The sequence below is a fragment of the Cheilinus undulatus genome, linkage group 17 (assembly GCF_018320785.1).
Source record: "Cheilinus undulatus linkage group 17, ASM1832078v1, whole genome shotgun sequence".
NCBI lineage: Eukaryota > Metazoa > Chordata > Actinopteri > Labriformes > Labridae > Cheilinus > Cheilinus undulatus.
The window spans coordinates 39,404,922-39,431,088 of record NC_054881.1 but is presented as its reverse complement, the minus strand read 5'-3'; the positions used below and the strand labels follow the sequence as shown (position 1 = coordinate 39,431,088).

Below are 26,167 nucleotides of genomic sequence, written 5' to 3'. Positions count from 1 at the left end.
GCCATTCCTGGAAACAATATCTTAGAAATGCTTTGAGGAGTTTTCTTTAAACTACAGTATGCATACTGGTTGTCTCACAGTTCTGGTTTCCTTCTAGGCCTTGTGGGTCTCTTGGCCTCTAACTTTATGCAGGCCCACCCACAGAACTGTCTGCCCACCCTGACAAGCCCAGTGAACGAGCCCTCCCCAGTGTGATTTACTGATTTATCAATGCATGTGAGTTGGATCAGTTGGTGCTAGCATCCTGGCTAACAGTTAGTTCCTTTTGGAGCTGAAAAGTTGGTCGAGCTATTACTTGGATCTGATGTTAAAATTACTTATTTGTGCCATTCTTTAACCTCTTTTCTGCGCTGTTTCTGCTCGTTTTTTCCACATTTTTCCACTTTAAACCAACTGTGGCCACTTTTCATGATTTTGCCATCCATTTTTTGCCCTTTTTGCCTTTCTTGGCCGATGTTTTCCCTATTCTAACCTATTTTTGCCACTTTTTAACAGCTTTTCACCATTTTCCCTCCCATTTTTTGCCTCATTTTCTTCTTCTTTCTCTCATTGTTCCTATTTTATCCTAGTATAGCCATTTTTGACCAATTTCCACATTTCCTCACCCAATTTTTGCCCCGTTTTGCCTTTCTTGACCAATGTCTGCCACTTTTTAACAGCTTTTCACCATTTTCCCTCCCATTTTTTGCCTCATTTTCTTCTTCTTTCACTCATTGTTCCTATTTTATCCTAGTATAGCCATTTTTGACCAATTTCCACATTTCCCCACCCAATTTTTGCCCTGTTTTGCCTTTCTTGACCAATGTCTGCCACTTTTTAACTGCTTTTTCACCATTTGCCCTCCCATTTTTTGCCCCTTTTTTCTTCCTTGACCCATTGTTCCTATTTTATCCCATTATAGCCACTTCTGACCGATTTCCACATTTCCCCAACCAATTTTTGCCCCTTTTTGTGCTTTTTGACCCATTTTTTGTCACATTTAACCGCTTTCTCCATTTCCCCTCCCATCTTTTGCCCCTTTTTGTGTTTCTTGACCCATTTTTGTCACATTTTAATAGCTTTTCTTCCATTTTCACCTCGATTTTTTGCCACTTTTTCTTCTTCCTTGACCCTATTTTTCTATCTTTATCCCATTATAGCCACTTTTAACCACTTTCCAAATTTTACCACCCAATTTTTGCCCCTTTATGCCCTTCTGGACCAATGTCTGCCAGCTTTTCACCTTTTGCCAAAACAATTTTTTTTAAACATTTTTGCCCAATGTTTTTCACATTTTAACCGCTTTTCACCATGCTTCCATTTTTTGCCCTGGTTTTGCCTTAGTTTACCCATTTTTTCTTACTTTTACCCCGTTTTGTCAGTTTTTAACCACTTTCCACTTTTTCCCATCAAGTTTTTGCCTCTTTTTGCCTTTCTTTATCCATTTTTGCACCTTTTTACCAATTTTTCAAGTATTTTTCCCTTAAACTTATTTCATTTCCCTCTGCTTTATCCTCTGTCATCCTGACATGTGGCTTAGCCCTGAAGTTTGACATCACACTCCAGATACTTCAGCCAGTTTGCCCATGCATGTTGTTAACTTTAGCGACAAAAAGGGGGATTTTGGTTTAAGAAAAAGGGTTCATATTTTAATCAGGCTGTACTGTGCCACATAATAAAGTTGATAGTTTGTTATGTTGTAATGTTGTTATGGTTATCACAGCGTAACTTTAAAATTGACCGTGATTTTCTTGACTGCTGTTGGCCCCCCAGTTTGGCTGGGCCCCAGGAAGCTCCCCTTTAGCCACCCTTGACTTTGTGTGACCTTGTGTGAAGCTGTGGCTGCTGGTAGTTTAGCATGGCTAATGCAGTTGCAAGTCTCATCAGGAGGAAAACCTTACAGAAAAACCCAAAAGGTCACCACACAGACAGAGAGATTCCTCTATGCCAATCACACTCTTTCTGCTCGTCTTGTTTGAGCCTGCTGTAATGATCCCAAACCGAGTCATTTGAATGTTTCTAATCAAACATGATGAATTATGACATCCCTCCTTTGAAAATGAATATGTAGGCGGTTATTTTAAATCACTTTCCTCAGCATTCTTGATTGATGAACGCAGAGGGTTTTTTGTCACAGCTCCCAGGTCTTCAATGAAAACCAGGATCAATGGAGCGAGTTGAAAGAACCGAGTGTAGAGAAAATGACGGAGAGACTGTGCCATGCGAGTTGCCGTCACCTCGGTGCAGAGAGCAGATCAGAGCGCTGTAAAAACCGTGGGAGTGCGTGGGGGGGAAATCCTCTTGGAGAGTGTAGCCGGCTACAGTAGCTAGCTCTGATGAAATAATAATCTAGGGCAGCCCCTCCCTGCTTTTCTGCTTTCACACAAACACAGAGAGAGACCAACACACACACCTGTACCTGCACACGCTCTGCAGAGAATGGCTCAGCCCTTTTTATCAAGCTTTTGTTTCCCAGCCACTTCTAATGGCAGCGACAACCACCTTCAGAGCCCATTACCACCCTTTTAAAGTCCTGAATCCCATTAGCAGAACTTTAAAAATTAAAATGTTTGCAGCTTGCTCACTTGAAATGCTACACAAAAGAGTGCTGGACCAGCAGCACTGGTGCTAGCATCCTGGCTAACAGTTATGTCGTTTTAGAGCTGGAAAGTGTAAGGCTATTGTTGGATTATCTGTTGAAATTACTTATTCGTGCCACTTTCTAACAGCTTTTAATCACCTTTTCTGCCTATTTGCTACATTTCTTTCCTCATTTGTTTACATTTAATATGTTCTGCCACTTTTAGCCAAATTTTCCCACCCTTAACCCATTTTTTGCTGCATATCCACTTTTTGCCACTTTTAACCAAGTTTTACCTCTCTTTAACCACTTTTCACCATTTTGAACCTATTTTGCATAAGTTTTAACAAACTGCCACTCCAAGCCAACACTTCCCACCCTTAACCCATTTTGCCACTTTTTAACTGCCTTTCACCATTTCTACCACCCATGTTTGCCACTTTTTAACATTTCTCAACCCATATTGTTGCGTGACTGTTTTTTTTGCCACATTTGCCAATCTTCAACCATCTTTCACCACTTTTAACCTGCTTTTCCACATGAACCCTATTCTAACTGCTTTCACCCGTACACTGCCTATTTTTGCCACTTTCAGCCAATAGTTTGACACTCCAAGCCAAATTTTGCCACTTTAAGCCAACTTTTCCTAACCTTAACCCAATTTTTGCCACTTTTTAACTGCCTTTCACCATTTCTACCACCCATTTTGGCCACTTTTTTTCTTTCTTAACCCATATTTGCAGCTTATCCCTTTAATTGGCCACTTTTAACCAATGTTTGCCACTCTATAACCACTTTTCACCACTTCCTTTGCCACTTAGAATCCTTCTTTTTCCACTTTTACTCTATTTTTCCCACTTTTTAACTGGCTTTCACCATTGCTACCACCCATTTCTGCCACTTTTTCCTTTCTACCACCCATATTTGTTGCATATCTGTTTTTTTTTCCACTGTTAACCAAATTTTGCTGCTCTTTAACCACTTTTCACCACTTTCTCTGCAGCTTTGAACCTAATTTTGCCACTTAGTCTCTCTTTTTTCCCACTTTTTAACTGCCTTTCACCATTTCTACCACCCATTTCTGCCACTTTTTCCTTTCTTAACTGATAATTGTTGCGTAACTGTTTTTTTTTTTTTTTTTTGGCCATTCTTAACCAAATTTAACCAATGTTCAGCCACTTTTCACGACTTTTCTGCCAATTTTTGCCACTCTTTAACCACTTTTCCTGACTTATGCCCTATTTTTCCCACCGTTTAGCTTCTTTTCACCCTTTACTGCACATTTTAACCACTTTTAATCAATTGTTTGGCACTCCAAGCCCACCCTTAACCCATTCTGGCCCCTTTTTAACTGCCTTTCACCATTTCTACCACCTATTTTTGCCACTTTTTCTTTCCTTTCTTAATTTGCTGTGCACCATTTAACCACTTTTCACCACTTATTTCTGCCACTTATAACTCATGACTCTCTTGATGTAAGTCTTTGTTGGCTCTACTGCAGCTAATGTAGCTAAGGCTAAAGCTAACCTTTTACAGTTTTGCAAATCTCATATTTCTCCATGTTTATATAAGTGACATAGCCACGTTGCTCATATTGCCACAGCTATGTTAGCAACATTAGCTTATCCTACAGGTGCTAAAGCTAACTTAGCTACATAGCTACATTACCAACATGATTAAACAAAGCCAAACATGCAGCTGTAAACACTGTAGCTGTCAAAGCTAATGCTAATTAACAACAACCATGCTACTTCCTCATCAGTTCCTCCACAATTAAAGCTCGTGGCTGTTATCCTTATTCTTGAGGGCTTTTATTGTGAAAGCTCCCAATAGGAAAATGGCATCTCCAGTCACTGCTTGCCACTCTTCCATACTTCAGGGCTTTATACATTAAAAAGTCTTGTGTTATTTAAATACTAAAATCTGTACATGGGATGCTAACGCCTGCATGAAACCTTGATAAGGTTGTCAGAAATGTGGATATTTTGGTACGTCTCGATACTGTCGTAGTTTTAAAACACAGATCTACAGACATATTTTTAACTGGAATCTGCTGGGAGCCAGATAGAGAGCAGTTGTGGTCCATTAAAATTCACAAGATGCTCCTGGAGTCTGACTGTCATCTCAGAAGGGTTCAAAAGTTATGATTGTGTCTGAAACAATCCACGAGTAGAAAAGGATTCTGGACACACATAAACTTTACATCAGGGTCATCAAGAACATTCGCACAAGGGCCAGATTTAGTCCCGGCAGAAACTCCGGGGGCTGGACTTTAAGATATACAAAAATTAAGGAAATATTTAGGGTTTGATTGAAGTATTATTGTAGTAGTATTGGTATTTTCTTTCAAAATGCAGGACATTTTTAGGAATTACCAGTGAGATCTATCCCTGTTATATCTGTAATGCAGCAGGCCCCGAGGAGCCTGACACAGAACTGGCTGGACCCCAGAAAATGGGTCCTCCACATTTGTGATTCAGTACTAGTATTAACTCATTTTTGACACTTTTAACCCCATTTTGCCTCTTTAACCAAGTTTTTTGCAAGATTTTAACCCCCTTTAAAACCAATCCTCTTGCATGTTTTATCCCCTTTTTGCCAATTTTATAGATTTTGCCACTTTTGAACCCTTTTTGTTACAATTTTTGCAACTTTAAAACCAATTTTTGCCGCTTTTGCCTCTATAACACATTTTTGCCATTCTTTAACCCATGTAAACCACTTTTTATCCCCTTTGTGCCACGCTTTTATCCATTTTGCCACTTTTCTCCTATTTCTTGCTCCTCTTTTCATTACTTTTTTGCACTATTTTTTGTCATTTGTGACCAATTTTTGATACTCTTTGCCCCTTTTTTCTTTTCTTTTCTTTTTTTGGACACATTTTAACCTCTTTTCAACACTTTTTCTGCCCATTTTTGTCCCTTTTTTTGCCACTCCAAAACCCATTTCACCACTGATCAGCCATTTTTGCTACTCTCTAACCTCTTTTCACCACTTTATCTGGTCATTTTTGCAGTACTTCTGCCAACCGTAACCCTTTTTTAAACATCTACTGATTATGACAGTAAATTTGAGCAAAAATAGATCAAATGTTAAGTCATTCTAAAGTTATTTCAATATTAATTGTTTGTTGGATTGATTAAACAGCTGCAGACATTTAAAGCCAAAGGATACTCTTAAAACCACAACATCTTTTCCTCCTTTTCTGAATCTAATGATCTTCTGGGGGCCGGACTGGAAGCTTCTGGGGGCCTGATATGGCCCCCGGGCCACCAGTTGATGATCATCATTCCTGCTAAAGTCAATTGGGGAAGTCAGAAAAAGCCGGGACATGAAATCACAGGGAAAAGTAAAGAGGGAGAGGACGGGGGAGGCAGTGCAGACCCAGAAATTAGCCTAACATGCTGAGAGGTGGATAGCTCCTAAAATCTCTCCGCCACACGAGCCTGATGAATGAGGCAGAGTCAAGACTTTAGGCAATTTGTATGCATAAATAAACAAGTTCTCATCTCCTCTTCCTCTCCTTATTCTCTTGCAGGTACGATTGCTGGTTCACCCTCCGGTTCCAGTAAGTAATAACACAAAGCAAAGCAGAAGAGCTGCTATTTCTGTATCATCTCTCCCTCTGTCTCTCTCTTTATGTTTCATTGTTTTTCACATTTAAGTTTCAACCCCACACCTCCCCTTGTGTGCGTCTTCTTAAACTCTCCCCCCCTCTCTCTCCCCTGTGATGTTCCGCTGGCTCTCTAGTCACTCATTTCTCTTTTTGCCTGCATCTCTGCTGTCAGTGCAGCAGCTTGGGCCCTGTGTGCTTCATTATTAATAGGCCTCTCTGTCGCCATGTCCTTTCATCACAGCACATCACACTAACCTGCACAGGAGGAATTCTTCCACAGTTCTGCTGCTTCACTTATTCAGACTAAAGACAGCGCTGGTGATGGATTGAAGAGTTTAAGAGGGGGTTGGGAAGGATGGGTGCTGGAGAGGAGAGAGGAGGATGTTGGCATATGTTAGTGCGTTGTAATGCAGTGTGATTCTGGGTGAGGAGCTCGGGGAGGCAGGAATAAAAGGGAATTTGATTAGGGATTCTCTCTGTGGAGAGGCTCTCAGCCTCCGAGCTGTTAGACAGAAACGATCGGCAAAGTGGCAACATCAACCCTGACAGCACTGGGCTTTTCTCCACATGGCCGGACAGTAAAAAGGCTGCTGCATGGAGAGACTGAGCAATTGGACTGCACTGCAGAAGTCTGTCTCCTCTCACAATTAGAAACAATTGTCAGCTTATTTGGAAAGATAATAGGGGGGAAGAATGAGCCGTGTAAATGGGCAGATAATCACTTTAGTCTTAGGTTTCTGGATTGAATGTTAGCGTGATTCTTACCCGTGTTTATGTTGAACTAAAGTCCTGTACTTCATGCCCTGTCTCAGAAGCTGAGGATGACACAGAGGGTGAAGATGAAGGTGAAGCAGAGGGTGACACTGAAGGTGAAGAGGAAGGGGAGGGTGGAGCAGAGAGCGCCACAACCACCTCAGACACTGAATGGTTCCTGGCTTTTACCCAGGAGCCCTTTGGAGCCTCTAAGGAAGGTGCGGGACAAAAAAGTAGATTAGTCATAGCTAGAGGTAGAGCGTCACCGAGGCGGCGATCACACTGCAAGCTTTTAATGCTCAGATCTGATGCTTTTTGTCTTTTCATGTTACTGTAGCCTGTACCAGACATCGCCATTCACTTCACTGGATTCACGCCCAACAGTAGAGTGAATCTCCGTGAACAGATCAGATTTCAGTGTGAACTGTGCCATTCAAACACTCATGAAAAGATCAGATCTTCATTTTTTTAATCAGTTTCAGGTCATTTTGGCCTGCAGTGTGAAAGCAGCCATGGTTGTCAGTCAATAGCACAGAAGTGTTCGATTTTTATTAGTGCTGTCAAGATTGATCTAGATCAGTGATACTCAGCGTGAACCACATGTGGCTCTTTTGTGATTATTTGTGGCTCTTTTATGTCTTAATTTCAAATATTATACCCCCAGAAAACCTTAAAACCTTTTTTGCTATTTCCACCATTTTTGCCATTTTTCACCCATTTAAGCTACCTTTTGCCGTTAATTACCACTTTTTTTCCTATTTTTCCAACTTCTTTTTTCCACTTTTATCCAATTTTTACCCTTTTATGTCACTTTCCACCCATGTAAGCTACCTTTTGCCATTAAATACCCTTTTTTCCCTAATTTTCCGATTTAGTTTTGCCACTTTTTCCCCATTTTTGCCACTTTTTCCCAATATTTCACCTTTTTTACCATTTGTTGCCGCTTTTTGTCCAAATAAGCCATTAAATACTTCTTGTTCATTTTTTCCTTAATTTATGCCTCTTCTTTTAGCCACTTTTTTCTGATTTTGCCCTTTTTCACAATTTTTTACCACTTTTTACCCATTTAAGCTACCTTTTGCCATTAAATACCACTTTTTTCCCTAGTTTTTCAACTTCATTTTACCACTTTTTCCCCATTTTTTGCCACTTTTTGTCCAAATAAGCTGCCTTTTGCCATTAAATACTACTTGTTTCCTTTTTTCCAAAATTTTGGCCTCTTCTTTTAGGCACTTTTTTCCGATTTTGGCTCTTTTTCACTATTTTTTTTCCCACTTTTTGCCCATTTAAACTACCTTTTGCCATCACATACCACTTGTTTTCCTTTTTTTTGCCCATTTTTGCTACTCTTGACTACCTTCACCCTTCACTACTTCACTCGTCACCCATTTTTTTTGCCACCATTTTGCCACCTGTAATTTTTTTTGTCACTTTCCACCCATTTTTGCTACTTTCTGACCATAGTTTCACTTCTTCTCCCCCTTTTTTGTGCCCCTTTTCATGCATTTTTGCTGCTTTTTGACCAGTTTTGCCACCTTTAACTTATTTTCATTGCTACTTCAAGCTGTTATCAACACTTTTCACCACTGTGGCTCTTGCAAAGGTATTTTTCAACAAGTTGGCTTTTTGGTTGAGCAGCGTTGAGTAACACTGATCTAGATAATTGCAATTTATCAAGGTCCAATATTAGTGCACTAATATTTTCGAATTGCGATTAATCGCATGATTTATTGTCCCTCTAAACACACTACAGTAAAGCCACACGTCTTCCTGAAAGACTGAAAGAAAAGAAGTCCACCGCTGCTCCTTAATGTTTCGTTTCACTATTAAAAAAACCTCAGTGCACAACTCAGAAGTCATCTTTTGACGTAATTTTGCAAAATTTCTGGAAATGGACAAAAGTGTACCAGTAATTGTGGGAAAAGGTAGTGTGACATGTGTCAGTTTTGTACTGTCTCTCATGTATTTTGTTCTGAACTTTGCAGGACCCATAAGATTATCCTGAGCTACTGCAGGACATTCATTGTTTTGAATGCACTTTAGCCAATATTGTCTTTAAATGCAGGATTATGGCCTAACAAGGGAAAAAAGCTGTGCACTTTCATGAAAAACCATGTAGGTAATGTAGCTATGTTACTAAGTTAGCAAATGTAGCATAAGCTAATGTTGCTAATGTTGCTTCTTCAGCTTTGGCAATGTTAGCAACGTAGCTTTTTACTTGAATAAAATATGGAGAAATGTGAGATTTGCAAAACTGTAAAAAGGTGTACTGGCTTCAGCTATAATACCTATGTAGCTTCATTAGCTTTAGCCTTAGCTACATGAGTTGCAGTAGAACGTTTTCAAGGTTCCTTTCCTGTAAGCATACTACATCCGGCTTTAGAAAAACATTTTTTTATTGGGTTTTGCAGGTCAGGTTTTTAACTTTGACCATTAGGTATCAAACCCTTTCCCTAACCAGAAGTTTAAACTGATGTTATTCTTAAAGTCTTAGCTTGTATTTGTAATTTTTTGCGTCCTGACAGAGGCGGCGTCTCACAGTAGCAGCCTGAATTGACAGAATTGGTCAGAAAACTGAACCAAAATGCAGCACAACTGCAGGACCCATAAGATTAGCCTAAGCAGCTGCAAGACATTGATTGCTTTGAATGCAATGAATGTAGTATAGCCTATGTTTTCTTTAACCCCCTAAGATCCTGCATCCACATATGAGGACATTACATTTTGGCTTTCCTACATTATCGCAATCATTTTTAGTATTAGAATTGATGTCATAATTGTTCAAAATGTCCTTTCAAGTTTAAGGTATTTGCTTAAAAATGCTAGGACAATTTGGTGTTTGAATATTTTAGGAAATTTGCTTGGACGTTATCAAGATTTTTTTATGGAAATTAACAGGATACACTTGTATATTTTGAAAGATTTTATTTCTTTGAATTTATTTCAATTTTTATGCATATTTATGTGGAAATTATTAGGAAATTTTTTGGAAAGTTGGATTGGGAATTAGGGGTTCAGGATTGTGCTTTGAATTTTTCAGGATGTTTCTATGAAAACTTTAGGGGATTGGAATGTTTCCATCATTTTCATGGGACTTTGGAGAATGTTTTTGAAAATCTCTAGTATTTTCCAAGAAATTTAAGGGGGAATTTACTTCAAAATTTGGGGAATTTTCTCAAAAATTTTCAGGAATTTGCATGGAATTTTGGGGGAAATTTTTAATGGAATTTTTAGGCTTTATGAGAAATTTTCACTGAAAGATTTGAGGACTATCTAAAGAAATATTTGGGTACTTTTCATGAGATGCTTCAAAAAAAATTTATTTGTGGATTTTTTGGGGTTTTGGAAAGGAAAATAGAGAAAATTTCCAAAAAATGCACTCCAAAAAAGGCTCAGGTCTCAGGAGGTTAATTATGACCTAATAAAGGAGAAAAGGCGGTAAAAAGTGGCGCCAGTCCTCACCGCTCAGGTAAATCTCAGCACGCTGAGGGCTGTGAAGCAGCTGCTTCCAATACACAATGAAGGGAAGCCAGTTTACAATCATGTCAGGTTGTGTGCACAGGATGATGCTGGCGGTTGAACTTGGGGTCATTATAGGTGCATATCTCAGCATTTCATACTGGTATACTGGTTGAATTGGAATGCAGGACGCATCCCATTTTTTAGATGAAAAACTGGGTATTAAAAGTCCATCTCATTCACCAGGTTTAGCCGTATTTATTAGACAATATAAAAGCTCTAAATGTTATGATTTACTGGTCCGGTCTGCAGAGTCTAGAGTAGAGAAATGTCTTCCTGTTTGATGTAGTGTAGTAACTTTTGTTCAACCTCTTCAGACAAGGGCGACAGCTAACTGAATAAACTCCAGCCCTGAGTGGAGACTGAGAGAGCGAGTGTGTGTTTGTGCGTGTTGATATGCTTATGGATGCTGAAAAGCAGCGTGTTTGCGTCTGTGTATATATCATACATAATTCAGCCTGAAGACGGGAGATGTACATTGGCTGTTTCCCCGGCGGTGCGACTCTCTGACGTCAATGGCGTCCGGGGGTTGTCCTGCGCTGAGTGTTATGGCGTTAAGCTGTATGGACATCCAGACTTGATTTGTTCTGACAGACTGATTTTAAACAACCCAGGACGGACCTGAACAGAGTCTGTCAGCCACTTGAATGTACAGTCAAGTGGACCTGAAAACCCCGGCTCGCCCTTATGCTATATTTAAACCTGCCATCTTGAAGGACCTCTCATGGTTCTCCAGAAAAGCACTTAGGACGTGGGCGGAGCTGGGATTTCGGCTCCGCTGTGAAGTCGACGGGCTTTTTTTCCTTTTCTTTTTGTCTGAAGGAAATCCATTAAGAGCGTTTGTTGAACAGCGCAGCACTTTTGTTGTTTGGCTGACATCAGTAGGGAACTCAAATAAGTCAATGATTAGCTGTGATTTAGGAGGGGCTGACAGAAGCTTTAACACAGGCCTGTGTAAGCTGTTTGAAGTCCGCTGTGTAGGACACGACATCACAGGAAGAGCCAGGTTCAACATTCAGGGCCATAACGAGATTATTAAACTAGATTTAGCATGCAACCAGAGCATCTACCAGTCATTCCTGTCTAATCTGCTCATTTACACACCTCAACACTGAAAAAAAAGTGATTAACATTTCTGAAAAACTGTCGTGTTTTTGTCTGAAAATTTAGATGCTAACATTATTTTACTTTGCAGGGTCTCAGCCTGCAGTTGTTTGTTGTAGTAGTGTTTACAGCCTCCGAAAACGCTGTTTCCTAGTGGATGAAACGCTGATACGACAAAAAACTTCTGCGTATACTCCTGAATTCGTTTCAGCGTGGACGGGGCCGTAGAAATACAAAAAGGTTTCAAAAAGTTAGCCGGCAAACCAGTGGAACTGGTCAGAATGGGCTTCATTCTGTGTAGATAAACTAGTTCAGACAGAATGCACTAATTTATACTTGGCAAACATCGTTCTAATTTTGAGGTTTATCTTAATCTTGCTATTGGAGGACAGCCCCTCCCACAATGCATTGCATGTAAAGATTGCCCTAAACAAATATGGTGCTACCCACTGAAGAAAGTCAAAGTAAATGATCGAAAATGGATTAAAAATGGACAAAAGGATGCTTATCGTCTTATTATTATTAACGCCGTTTATTTAATCCTTAAAGACTCCGGAAAGTCATCGAAGTTTCGGGCTCGCTAGAATGACGTCCTTAAGAGCTACAGAGACATTGAGGGTAGCAAACGAATGGCAAAATGGTCAGCTTTCAGAGGAAAATAAAAGTGATGACTATAACTTATGATTCAAAGTTATTAACATTTTTCTAAACAGAGTCACTTCTTGTTGTATATGACAGAGACCCCAGGAAGTCAGCCAAGCTCCAGGCTCACTAGAAAATGTTCTTTAAGAGCTACAAATGCATAAAAGACATATTTAGAAAGGCACGGCACAGAGCTTTCACAGGAAAAAACAAGTTAGTGTCTACAACTTACGGTTCAAAAGTTACCCATCAATTTACAAAGGGATGTGCCTGCGGCTCACGTACCACGTGAGCTCTAAGGGTTAGGCTCAAGATTTCCAGTCTCTTTGTGTTGCCATTCCCTGCTAGTGTTGCACTTGAATCCATAAAATCATGAGTTAACAGACTAAACTTTATTAAAATCATAAACTCACCTCTTTTAATGTGAATGTACAGCAGCACTTCAGGACACCTGAGACAAAGATAACACCTATTCTGCCTTTTTTATCTCAGGATTAGGGAAGTGTACATGGCTCTTACCTGACCCTAAGGTGAATAAACCCTTGTTATCTCTGTCTGTGGAAGCTTGTGTGTGTGTGTGGGTGTGTGTGTGTGTGTGTGTGTGAGCATCGGCGTCTGTGTGAGCGGTGTTATGCAGGGCATATGGTGCAGTTCTGTGGAAGCCATAAATCATCTTCATGCTCCTCCTCTCTCTCCCAGGGATATGAGGGCTAAGGTTCCCTCCTCACCCAGCGGTCACTACTACTGTTTGGACACACTCACACTGATACCCTCTACCTAGACGCAAACGTGCTACTGCTCTATGTGGATGACGTTTGACATGCTATGAGATTAAGACACGTTAAAAATGAAAGGTACAAATGGTGCCGATAAAACGTATTCACTCCCTTGGATGTTTTACCCTTATATTGATTTTATAAACTGTGGCTTTTTTGACATGATGACCAACTGAAAACAGATTTCTACAAAGCAATGTCAATTAAATAGGGATATGAAATGTAAAATAAGTGACTGCATAAATATTCACCCCCTTAAAGTCAGTATTTAGTAGAGTCACCTTTGGCTGCAATTGCAACACTGAGTCTGTGTGGATGGGTCTCAATCAGGCTCAAAAATCTGGACTCTGAAGTTTTTCCTCCATTATTCTTTGCAAAAACTGCTCAGGCTTGCACAGGAATCAGCCCTTTTCAAGTCCAGCCACAAATTCTCTACTGGATTGAGGTCTGAGCTTTGACTCGTCCACTCCAGAACATTCCCCTTGTTGTCTTAAAACCATTTCTGTGTAGCTTTCTCTGTATGCTTCAGCTTAATGTATTACTGGAAAATAAATCTCCCAAGTCATAGTTCTCTTGCAGACTGAATCGGATTGTCCTCAAGGATTTTCCTATGTCCTGTTTCATTCATTTTTATCCTCTACCTTTACAAGCCTTCCAGGGCCGGCTGCTGAGAAGCATCCCCACAGCATGATGCTGCCACCACCGTGCTTCACAGTGGGGATGGTGCAGTGTTGTCCTCTTGACCATGGAGTCTCCCACATGCCTTTTGGTGAACTCTACTCCAGATTCAATGGGTTTTCTCCAACAGTGGCTTTCTCTTTGCCACTCTCCCATAAAGCTCTGACTGGTGAAGAACCCGGCCAACAGTTGTTGTCTGCAGAGTCTCTCCCATCTCCCTACTCCTTCAGAGTAGTCATAGGTGTCTTGGTGGCCTCTCTCACTAGTCTCCTTCTTGCGTGCTCACTCAGTTTGTGAGGACGGCCTGATCTAGGCAAATTTACACATGATGGACTTGAACTCTGGGGATGTAACCTTTTCTCTGAGTTACTTGGAGTGTTCTTTTGTCTTCATGGTGCAATGGTAGCCAGGAATACTGATCAACTAGTGGCTGGATTTACCAGATACAGGTGTCTTTATTCTGCAATCATTTGAGGCACATTCATATTTTTATTTAATTGGCATTACTTTGTAGAAATCTGTCTTGACTTTTGGGGGATTTTTTGTCGAAAACATTATATTATAATGGCCATGATTGGTTTATAAGATCAATAAAAGTGTAAAACATCCAAAGGAGTGAATACTTTTTATCTGCACTGTGCAGCATTGTGTGCAAAGCCATTGCCGTCTTGGCCTATGATCTCTGTAGACAAGTGTTTAAGCAGTCTGGGATTTTATTGGTCAATTTTTCACCCACAGAAACATGGGTTATATAAATCATATTTGCTGCTTTATTACTTTTCCAGGAATCTAAAAATGCTAATCCAAGCCTGGTGTATTGTGGGATTTCTCCACTCAGATCCCTGCTAAGATTTAAAGCACACTTATCCACACAAACACTACGGACGACTTACGGCTCAGACAGCTTGTCATAGCAGTAGTGCCCTTTTGTCATGTCTCTGCCCCAATTTAAACCACTGAGCATGCTCAGATGAGGATTAGCAACCTATTGGCAAGAGAGTCTGATCCAGCGAGGCTGCAGTTGATTGGACGCCTGGACAGATGGGAGTTAAGCGGAGAAAGGGGGAAGGGGAGAGGAAAGAGGTCAGCGTGAACCAAATCCTAAAACCTAGTCATACATCTACCAGGCAGCCACCATGACCCCTAATGGCACTACTCTATCTCAGCGTTCAAAAAGCAGGTCCCAGAGCTGCAGGAGACCCTGAATATGGGCACACATGTAGTCGACGGTAGCTACACACCACAGATGTGCTACATTAGATTAACTGCAATCACATCTGTGCCTCTGTCTATTGAAATCCCTGTATTTCCATTCAAAGTGGACTGAATCATGTCTGGAAAATCATGAAATATATTAAAAACATCCACGCTGTAAATCAGGCCTTCACCATTAGCAGTGCTGGTAAAATTTTAACTGGTCATGAATCTCAATGCCTTTATTAGAATGGAGCTAAATCAATGTCCGACTGTGTGGTAATAAATGAAGGGAATGCTGAGACTGACAGGTGGCATTAGACGTTATTGTTATCATTTCTCAGGCTGTATTAATGCCACTGACAAATGATCTCATTATATGCAAATGGAAGAACACCTCGAAACGTGTGGCTCACACTAGAAACGCGCTGGAGTGTGTGTCCTGGGACCGTTCATCTGCACACACTGACAGGCACATGTCATGAGATTATGTAACGGATCAGATTAGACGCTTGATGTATTGTAGGTGAAAGTGATGGCGCCTGAAAATGACTCTAAGACCTTGCCTCCACCCTTTTTTTTGTCTCTCACTCTCACACACAGAGTCCATCGCCTCCAGCAGGCCTGATTCAGAGGCTGGAAACTCTCTTTTCAGCCCTCTAGACCCGTTTTATTTCGATCTAAATGAAGGTACGCACTAGCTAGAATGGTTAACGTAGTCATGGCTGCAGTGTAATGATGCTAAAACAGCCATGAATAGTTAAAAGTTCTGCAAACTTCCTGCTTTTATACATAATATAGAGCTTACGAGACAAGTAAAAACCCAGACCCCAAATCCCCCGCTAGCCCAGAATTAAAGCCTGCCAGATCCCCTTTTCCCATGCTGGGCCGACGCTTTCTCCACGCCTGCTTTCCAACTGTCTACTTTCATAAAAGTATGTACTTTACTCCAGAGGTGGACGACTCACCGTCCTTCAGGGAACACGAGGATTTCAGTGACATTTTTATGCAGTCCTGTGGATGTGGAAGGAGTTTTATGACACGCAGTTTGCCAGAAAGAGTTTAAAGAGTTTGCAGAAATCACTGGTGGATCAAGGATTAAAGATATCTTTACCAGTTTGTCTGGCCTTAAACTATTATTTCAACAGTTAACATAGTAATTGTACTTTTCCTTAAACTCTTAGCGGTTTTTGTCCTTTTGCTAACACTTTGTTTTGGCAATATAAACCACTAAGAAAATGTCTACCGTGCTCATGTGTAGTTACAGCCATTTTTAGTTTAACTCTTAAGGATTGTTTTAATATTAGTCACACTCAAACTGCTAAAAGCAAAAAATGTTCTTTCCATTCAGTAGCCATAAAAAAAAAATGTGCATTAATAAGTTTATTCTACTTTCATTGAGCTGTTTTTTTCAGCTACATCTGACCTAATTATTGATATCAAATATTGATTATTTTTCAAAGATTTTAACCCTTTGAGTTCCAGTTTTTGTCATGATGCAACCGTGTTTCTTTGCTGAAAAAACAAAGCAATTAATTTTTTTAAATACACAGTATGCAAAGTCATTTTCTTGTGTTGAATTATTACAGACTGGGATTTGTCAATGATTAGCAGCAGTATTGATTTTTAAGAATTATTATTTTTTGTGCAATGACAAATACTGACTCTGAAGCTGCTAAGAGCAGAAAATGCACTTCACATATGTAAATGTAAAAAATATTACACATAAACATTTAATTCAACTTTCATTAAGGTTATTTCTCCACCCATAACTGACCTTGTTATTGATATCAAATCTTGATTACTTTTTAAAGATTTTAACCCTTTGAGTGCCAGTTTTTGTCATTATGCCACTGTGTTTTTTGCTGAAAAAACAAAGCAATGATTTTTTTTCAATATACCGCATACAAACTAATTTTCTTATGTTGAATTGTTACAGTCTGGGATTTGTCAATGATTAGCAGCCGTATTGATTTTTATGCATTATTATTTTTAGGCAATGTCACAGACGACTCTGAAGCTGCTAAGTGCAAAAAAGTGCTTTTCAGACATTAATTACAAACAATATTATATATTAATATCTAATTCAACTTTCATTTAGCTTATTTTTTCACTCACTACTGACCTTATTATTGATTTCAACTATTTATTAATTTTTAAAGATTTTAACCCTTTAAGTGCCAGTTTTTTGCCATGATGCCACCTGGTTTTTCACTGAAACAAAAAAACAGAAAAAATAATTATTTTCAATATACTACATGCAAGGTAAATTTTTTTTGTGTTGAATTATTACGGCCTGGAAAATGTCAATGATGTGCAGCAACATTGGTTTTTATGCATTATTCATTTTTGCAAGTTTAGCAGGTTTTTTCTCCATATGCCAAATATGGTCAAACTGATGCCATCTAGTGGAGAGTAGTAAAAATGATCAATTCAAAGGCAAAATCCCAGACTGACACCCAGATATGATAGAATGCATGTTTTATGCTTAAATGGAAGTTTGAATGGGTGTCAATGGAGCATTTTTTGCTCTTAACAGCTTGAGTGTAACTCTTGCTTTTAAACTGGGGATTTTAGCTGGAAATAACAGGACTGAATGGCCAACTTGGTAGCCCAGAGTTTAGAGTTCTGGACTGGTGTTTCACATCAGCACAGAGCTTAATCATAACAAGTACTATAAATAAGAGAGGTGTCTCGGGGTCCCTTAGGAAATTTTGAGCATCCAAAACTGAATTCCCTGAATTCTAGTGAATATTTTGCAACAACATGTGGAGTAAATTCTGTACAATATAGAGACATGGGGGGAACCCCAGCAGAATCTCAAGTTTGTTGCAACAGCTCTGAATACTTATGCCAGTGTGATATTTCAGTTTTTTTATGTTTCATAAATTTGCAAAGATTTCTAGAATTCCGTTTCCACATTGTCATGATGGGGAACTGAGCGTAAAGTGTAATTAATAATAATTTATTTTGTGGCATCGTAACTTTAAAAAGTGAAGGGTGTCTGCATACTTTCTGAATGAGCTGTAAAGATACAGTCCAACTGAATTAGTGCTGATGTGAATGAGACTTCCACTGCTTCCTTTTGTGTCTCAGATCTTGAGCAGACAAAATTTGAGTGTCAGCAAACACATATGCACACATCCGTTCACAACAGTGCAAGTGTAAAACAGGGCCGTCCACTCTGACAAAGAGCCTGTGATTTCATTTGGACCATATTAACAATAGTCACACCTCCAACAGTCTCGCTTTTAAAGAAACAAAAACACAACCGTCCAGCACTCAAAGGGTTGTGGAACAGATTTGGAGTTTAGCCGATCTCAGCAGTGTGAAATCACACTTTTCATTGTGCGTTCTCACTCCTGTGTGTATCACTGTGTGTGCTCATGTGTGTGTCTGTGTGAGCTAGGCTTTCTCTAGATAAACAATCTGAGGCAGCATCTCCTATGCTAATGTCTTAGCCCGCTCATTCCTCACTGCATTTGCATCCCCTTTCCTCATGCTACTGATGCAACAGACGCTGAAGCTCCACCAGCAGAACCCAGCAGTTAGAAGGCTCTCCATCGCACAGGCAGACAATATGTTACCCATCAGCCCTTTGTTTGGCGTGCTATGGGGCTCTACGAAATATGTTTGATTCATAATAGATTCATTTTCAAGTTTTCATCTTTAAAATTTGATGTTAAGGGGTTATTGAAGCACCTCTGTCATCAGAAAGACTGACTAATTGTGTGGCTGATGATTACAACTAAAAATTCCATCACAATAAAGGCCAATATTTACAGACAGTGTCCGCCAATATTTACAGACAATATAGGGCAATATCTGCAGCCAATATAGGTCAATATTCACAGCCAATGCAGGCCAATATTTACAACCAAGTAGGCTAATATTAACAGTCAATGTAGGCCAATACTTACAGCCAATGTAGTCCAGTATTTACAGCCAATGTAGTCCAGTATTTACATCCAATACAGTCAGTATTTACAGCCTCTATGGGGCCAATATTTACAACCAAGTCGGCTAATATTAACAGTCAATGTAGGCCAATATTCACAGCCAATGAGGGCCAATATTTACATCCAATTAAGGCCAATATTTACAATGTAGACAAATATTTACAGCCAGTATAGGCCAATATTTACATCCAATGTAGTCCAGTATTTACAGCCAATACAGTCCAGTATTTACAGCCTCTATAGGCCAATATTTACAGCCTCTATAGACCAATATTCACAGCCTCTATAGAACAATATTTACAGCCTCTATAGACCAATATTTACAACCCCTATAGGCCAATATTTACAGCCTCTATAGGTCAATATTCACAGCCTCTATAGAACAATATTTACAGCCTCTATAGACCAATATTTACAGCCTCTACAGGCCAATATTTACAGCCTCTATAGGCCAATATTTACAGCCTCTATAGGCCAATATTCGCAGCCTCTACAGGCCAATATTCACAGCCTCTACAGGCCAATATTTACAGCCTCTATAGGCCAATATTCACAGCCTCTACAGGCCAATATTTACAGCCTCTATAGGCCAATATTTACAGCCTCTACAGGCCAATATTTACAGCCTCTACAGGCCAATATTCACAGCCTCTACAGGCCAATATTTACAGCCTCTATAGGCCAATATTCACAGCCTCTATAGGCCAATATTTACAGCCTCTACAGGCCAATATTTACAGCCTCTACAGGCCAATATTTACAGCCTCTATAGACCAATATTTACAGCCTCTACAGGCCAATATTCACAGCCTCTACAGGCCAATATTCACAGCCTCTACAGGCCAATATTTACAGCCTCTATAGACCAATATTTACAGCCTCTACAGGCCAATATTTACAGCCTCTATAGGCCAATATTTACAACCAAGTCGGCTAATATTAACAGTCAATGTAAGCCAATATTTACATCCAATGTAGTCCAGTATTTACAGCCAATACAGTCCAGTATTTACAGCCTCTATAGGCTGATATTCACAGCCTCTATAGTCCAGTATTTACAGCCTCTATACTCCAATATTTACAGCCTCTATAGGCTGATATTCACAGCCTCTATAGTCCAGTATTTACAGCCTCTATACTCCAATATTTACAGCCTCTATAGGCTGATATTCACAGCCTCTATAGTCCAGTATTTACAGCCTCTATACTCCAATATTCACAGCCTCTATAGGCCAGTATTCACAGCCTCTATAGGCCAATATTCACAGCCTCTATAGGCCAATATTTACAGCCAATATAGGTCAATATTTACAGCCTCTATAGAACAATATTTACAGCCTCTATAGACCAATATTTACAACCCCTATAGGCCAATATTTACAGCCTCTATAGGCCAATATTTACAGCCTCTACAGGCCAATATTTACAGCCTCTATAGGCCAATATTCACAGCCTCTATAGGCCAATATTTACAGCCTCTATAGGCCAATATTCACAGCCTCTATAGGCCAATATTCACAGCCTCTATAGGCCAATATTCACAGCCTCTATAGGCCAATATTTACAGCCTCTATAGGCCAATATTCACAGCCTCTATAGGCCAATATTTACAGCCTCTATAGGCCAATATTCACAGCCTCTATAGGCCAATATTTACAGCCTCTATAGGCCAATATTCACAGCCTCTATAGTCCAGTATGTACAGCCTCTATAGTCCAATATTTACAGCCAATATAGGTCAATATTCACAGCCTCTACAGGTCAATATTTACAGCCTGCAGGACAAAATTTAAAGCCAGTATCAGGCATTTTTTTATTAACTGATAGGGGGAAAAATTTTCAGTCAATACAGGCCAATATTCAAAGCCTATATTGATAAATATTTAAAGCCAAAAGATGCTGGTATTCAAATTGATATAGGCCAATATTCAAAACTGATTTAGTTTAACGGTAACATCCCATACGGGTCAATATATACAGCCAATAGATGCTGATATTAATAGCTGATATAGGCCAGTATTCACAGCCAGTATAGCCAGTATTCACAGCTGATATAGGCCAGTATTCACAGCCAGTATAGCCAGTATTCACAGCTGATATAGGCCAGTATTCACAGCCAGTATAGCCAGTATTCACAGCTGATATAGGCCAGTATTCACAGCCAGTATAGCCAGTATTCACAGCTGATATAGGCCAGAATTCACAGCCAGTATAGCCAGTATTCACAGCTGATATATGTAAAAATCAGCAGGAATGTTTCTATTGTTTATGTTCATATCTTATCAAGATAATTACTGTTACCAGTCATTAGTCATTAGTCTTGTTTAGTTAACATATGCTTATATGAGTACCATGCCAGGTATATCCTGCATCCCTGAGATATAATTTGGTTTTTATTTATTTTATTTCTACTTTTTTATTAAACCAGCCTGTGACATTGAAGAACTTTTATTCTTGCAGTGTTAAACTGGTCACCTTGCTGCTGGTGTTTTATCTTTCTCTGTTTAAAAGAGTGTGTGAAAGCCAGAGGGCCTGGGCCCCAACAGCAGAGAAGCACCAAACTGAAAACAGACCCCAGTTTACAGAAACGTCTCTTCTAAGGTCATATTGTGATTTATTCTAAATTTGATGAATTGCTCGGTCTTATTAGGCTGTGAAAAATAAATCCATTTGGAGATAAAGTAACTATTATGAGCCATTTCTACTCTGGTTTCACCAAATATCAAATTGTCTGTTCTATGCTATCTGAAAAACAGTTTTCTCGTGTTTACCGATTCATCCTACTAACCTATTGATACCAGAGAGCATTTTTATCATTAAATCCTGTTAACTGGGGGCTTTGGTTCCCATCAGATTTGTTTATAGCACAAGTTCTCCCCCTTCAGTGTTCTTTCCATCAGAGAAGCTGGAGACACCAGAGGAGTTCACACCTTCTGAAACAATCCCCGACCCTCCACATCTGTCTCTCCCGGTCCCAGAGGAGCCCACACATCATTCTGTTCATCATCATCCCCACACCATCACAATAGAGTCCATCCTCCATCCCCTGATTCCTGTCCAGCACCGTACCGGCCTGTCTGAAACTGAGAGAAAAGACTCAGAGTCCAGGGAAAGACAGAGAGGAGGTAAGGCCCATCCACAGCTCTAGACAGATTTAAAGTAGAGGGAAACAGAATAACCTCATTTATAACGAGTCGATTATTTTCATCTACAACAATTTAGATGTTTTTACATTGTGGAACAATGTGGAAATGGACAATTTTCAGGAGGTGAAAGTCACTAACATGATTGTATGTTGTTCAGCATGATATCATATGTCATAGAAGCTTATTGGATTTAGGTAGCGGCGGTGCAATCTAGTTAATGTGTAAGTGAGAGAGAGGCAGCTTTGAGAGCAAGAGAGGGGAGAAAAAGGAGCGGCAGGGGAAGGTTTTTAAGACTCTGAGTTCAGTTGACATTGTCTTTGCATCATTCAAAGGCACTGAAAGGATTGAGGAGCATCAGCAGCGGGATCAGAGTGACGTTAAGACTCGATAACGAGAGACGCAGAATTAATACTGAGGACGGTCTCAGACTGCAGGAGTTTTTTTGGCTGACATACCCGACTCCCCTCTGGATGTCAGGGGGAGGAATGTGGTCTGGGCCTTTGTTGGTATCAGCATTTGATGCCACTGCGTGTGTGCACCTATATCGTCTGCTACGCCTTCCTGGGTCGATGTTGGTGTGTCAGCTTGATGCACCAGTGCAGGTCTCAGACGTGTCTCAGACGTGTCCCTCTACTCTGCACCACTAAAAATACACAAGGAGTCTCTTGTCTGAAGCCAGAGTCTGGCAAGTGTCAAGCCAAAGGACCCAGACAGGAAGTCAGAGGCAGGAAGGCAAAGAGCATTCGATTATTTTCAAAATAAGAAAGAGAGCAAAGGCAGAAAGAAAGGGAGCATTATCTACATTTGTGCAGTTTAGACAGTGTGCAGGAGCAGGAGTGTAGCTAGGGGCTTTGGGCCCCCAGAAAGAATATTACACAGGGTCCCTGCTTAACCGGCTAGCCAAGCAACAAATGTGCTCTTTTTACAAATATCTATGAATTTTAATGTTTTTTTTTAAACCACAATTCCCACATATATGAGCAATATTTTTACTTTGCATTCATTTTCAGCCCTGTACTACACCATTTGGATATTTTTAAGGGCGGAGCAGGGGCCCCCCAGTACTGTATTTTTCTCATACAATTTCAGTCTGTTGACTGATTCATGTAGTCGCTTTTGATTCAATAATGACACTAATAACTAAGAAAAATAGATAAAGAAAAACACACCTTAAATTGCAGGTTTCTCAAGGGCCCCTCCCTACTGTGGGCCCAGGCAGTCAGTTATTACATTATTAAAAATTTGGCCCAGTTGAATTTGTAATTGAATAGCCCTAATAGCCTGGCCAAAAAAAAAGTCGCCACCTTGATTTAACTAAGCAAATAGGTACGAGCCTCCTGTTGGATAATTACTGCATGGGTGATTATCGTTCAGCTGGCAACAAGTTATTTAACCCCAGCTGATGCAATCAGTAACTTCTCATTTCCTAAACAATGGATTTTTTCTTCCCTAATGGCACGGGCATATTCCAAGATGACAATGCCAGGATTCATCGGGTTCAAATTGTGAAAGAGTGGTTCAGGGAGCATGAGACATCATTTTCACACATGGATTGGCCACCACAGAGGCCAGACCTTAACCCCATTGAGAATCTTTGGGATGTGCTGGAGAAGGCTTTGCACAGTGGTCAGACTCTCCCATCATCAACATTAAAATTATTGCAACACTGGATGGAAATAAATCTTGTGACATTGCAGAAGCTTATCCAAACAATGCCACACCAAATGCGTGTTGTAATCAAAGCTAAAGGCGGCCCAACACAATATTAGAGTGTGTGACCTTTTTTAGGTGGCGACTTTTTTTTTGGCCAGGCAGTGTATATTCCCTTCTTTCTTGAGTCTGCTTGCTTATGCAAAATGAAACACGATTAACATAGATTAAAAATGTATATCTAATCATTATTTATCTAAATTAATCCACAGCAACCCTGTGATTAATCTGATTAAAAATGTTAATCGCTTGACAGCACTAGTTATTAGTTATTAACGTTTTTCTAAACTGTGTCATTTCTTGTTGTATACGACAACGCTGTCCTCAGAGGCCCCAGAAAGTTAGCCAAGTTCCAGGCTCACTAGAAAATGTTCTATAAGAGCTACAAATGCATAAAGCACATATTTAGAAAGGCACAACAAAGAGCTTTCACAGGAAATAACAAGTTAGTGTCTACGACCTACAGTTCAAAAGTTACCAAGCAATTTACAAAGGGGTGTGCCTGCGCATGAGCTCTAAGGGTTAAAAACAAAGTGCCAAACATCAAGTGCCTTGGACTTGTATTTTCATTGCAGTGGCACCTAACAAGGTTTAAAGTCCTGATATTAGGGTAGCTAAAGTCAGCACACATAAAAACAAACTCGTTTAAGGACTGCCTGAGTGCAGCGTAGGCTCAAAAACTGACCTGTCTCCTTCCAGTAAGCACAGAGAAAGCGAGAACCCCTTTGGTCCGGCCGCTGTGTCTGATGTCAGGGCAGTGTGGACCTGATCTGATGGAGATTAATACCAAGAAGTGTTCAAATCGCTCCCGCCCTCAAGGCAGCAAGGGTTACTGAGATTAAATGCATTTATGCTCACTGCTGTGATACATCAGCCTTTGAAACAAGCGTGACTCAGACTCCTGCACTCCCACTAGAGAGTTTGTTTTTGTTTTTTCAATCCTCTGTGTTTGGAGCTGTGACAGATGTGTGCAGGAGTAGGTATAGAGGGGCCGTGAGTCGGACATGAGTATCTCAGTAAACAGGGGTTACTTTGATGAGTTGTAAGGATGGCTCGGCGCCAGTTGTGTGAAATGGTCCGGGTTGCTGTGAGAACAGCTGCTGGCGCCCTGTCTCACCGGGGCCCGAGGGAGAGGGGAGGCATGAAGGGGGAGTGAGTGGGCGGGAGGGAGGTTGCCTGAAGGGGGACGCTCCACAGGGGAGCAGGATGCTTGCAGGATGCCCCTCTCTGTAGAAAAAAAAGAACAACTGGAGATGTACATCCTGCACAAAAACACCTCAAGGGGACATACAGATGGAAGCGTGCAGCCCTGCACTCTGCTGACACCCGGTGATCATTAGTCCCTCAATGATGTGCATGCTGTGGTCGCTTCGTGTGATTGGTTATTGGAAGCTTTGACTCTTCATCATCTCTTTGGTGATTCGATTTATTGAATAGCATCTGTGTAGGGATGAATGGGAAGGTAAAAGAAAGAGAAAGAGGAGGGCAGATAATCCATGATCTGAACTAGTTTCACATCTCTCTCTTCTTTCATTTGTGCTCACTCTAGCCCTAAAAACATGGAGCAAAGGATGCTGGGAATGGCATAGAGCCCTCTGGGAAAGTGGAACATAGAGAGAAAGAGAGAAATAAAGGGAAATTTTGAGCAAGAGGCAATTAAAAATGCAGTGAAAGCGGGGTTGTGTGTGCTAAGTTTTCTCTGGTACCTTTATTGATTCGAGCTGTTCTATGCTAAATGTTGCACAGGAAAGCAGATTTAATCCAAACATACAGAAAACACCCCTGAAAATGTTGTTACTGTAATTCTAAAGAATGCATAGCATTGGATATTTTGGGTAAATACAGGAACAAAAATAGGAGCAGAAAAAAATCTTCTGCTACACAAAGAAAAAACACACAAGGCAAGTTAGAACAAGTGTCAGTCAGAAAATTTCATGCCATTCAGATAAAAGGAAGTGCATGTCTTTTTTTTCACACCCAGGCTAAAAGTGGAGTGATGAAGGAGATTCTCAAGCCTCTCTGACTTTCACAGCTTTTTCCCAAGCCCAGGGCTGAGGCTCCTGCAGGGGCAATCCACTATCTGACAGGGAGAGAGAAAGAGAAGAAGGAAAACAAGGTCTCAGAGGAAGACTGGGAGGGAGACGAGGGCAGATGATATCAGTAATCTTTACCCGCTGCAGGATCAGTCTAATTATAAAGTTCTTACTAGTTAGGTGTGTGAGGATGAGGGGGAGGAAGGGGGATACCTCACATGATGATTTTGGTGTTTCAGTCTTCCAAAATCCCGAGGAATACGTACCAGAGAATTATGGCGGCAAAACTTTGAACCGGCAGCGCTGGGAGGAAAGAGAGGAAGAGGAGGAGGAAACAGAGAGAATAGCAGAAATAACAGGTATTTTCAAAAGAAGGTGTACCATTTATCATATTTACAAGGCAGCCATTTTTCCAGCCATCACAGTGATGGCTGAAGCCACTAAAAGCCAATATTTAGAACCAATATAGGATGAAAC

The 26,167-nt window shown here is 40.3% G+C and overlaps 1 protein-coding gene across 3 annotated transcripts in view; it reads left to right on the top strand.

The window, feature by feature from the left end:
- LOC121524856 (netrin-G2) overlaps positions 1 to 26,167 on the top strand; it is a 144,735-nt gene that overhangs the window by 83,708 nt on the left and 34,860 nt on the right. For 2 of the 3 annotated variants that reach the window (XM_041810388.1, XM_041810387.1), the window contains exon 5: positions 6,099 to 6,128. The exons of the other annotated variant lie outside the window; for it this stretch is intronic. In XM_041810388.1, the coding sequence (XP_041666322.1) occupies positions 6,099 to 6,128 (30 nt within the window). The remainder of the gene's footprint in view (positions 1 to 6,098; positions 6,129 to 26,167) is intronic. 3 annotated transcript variants of the gene reach the window in all.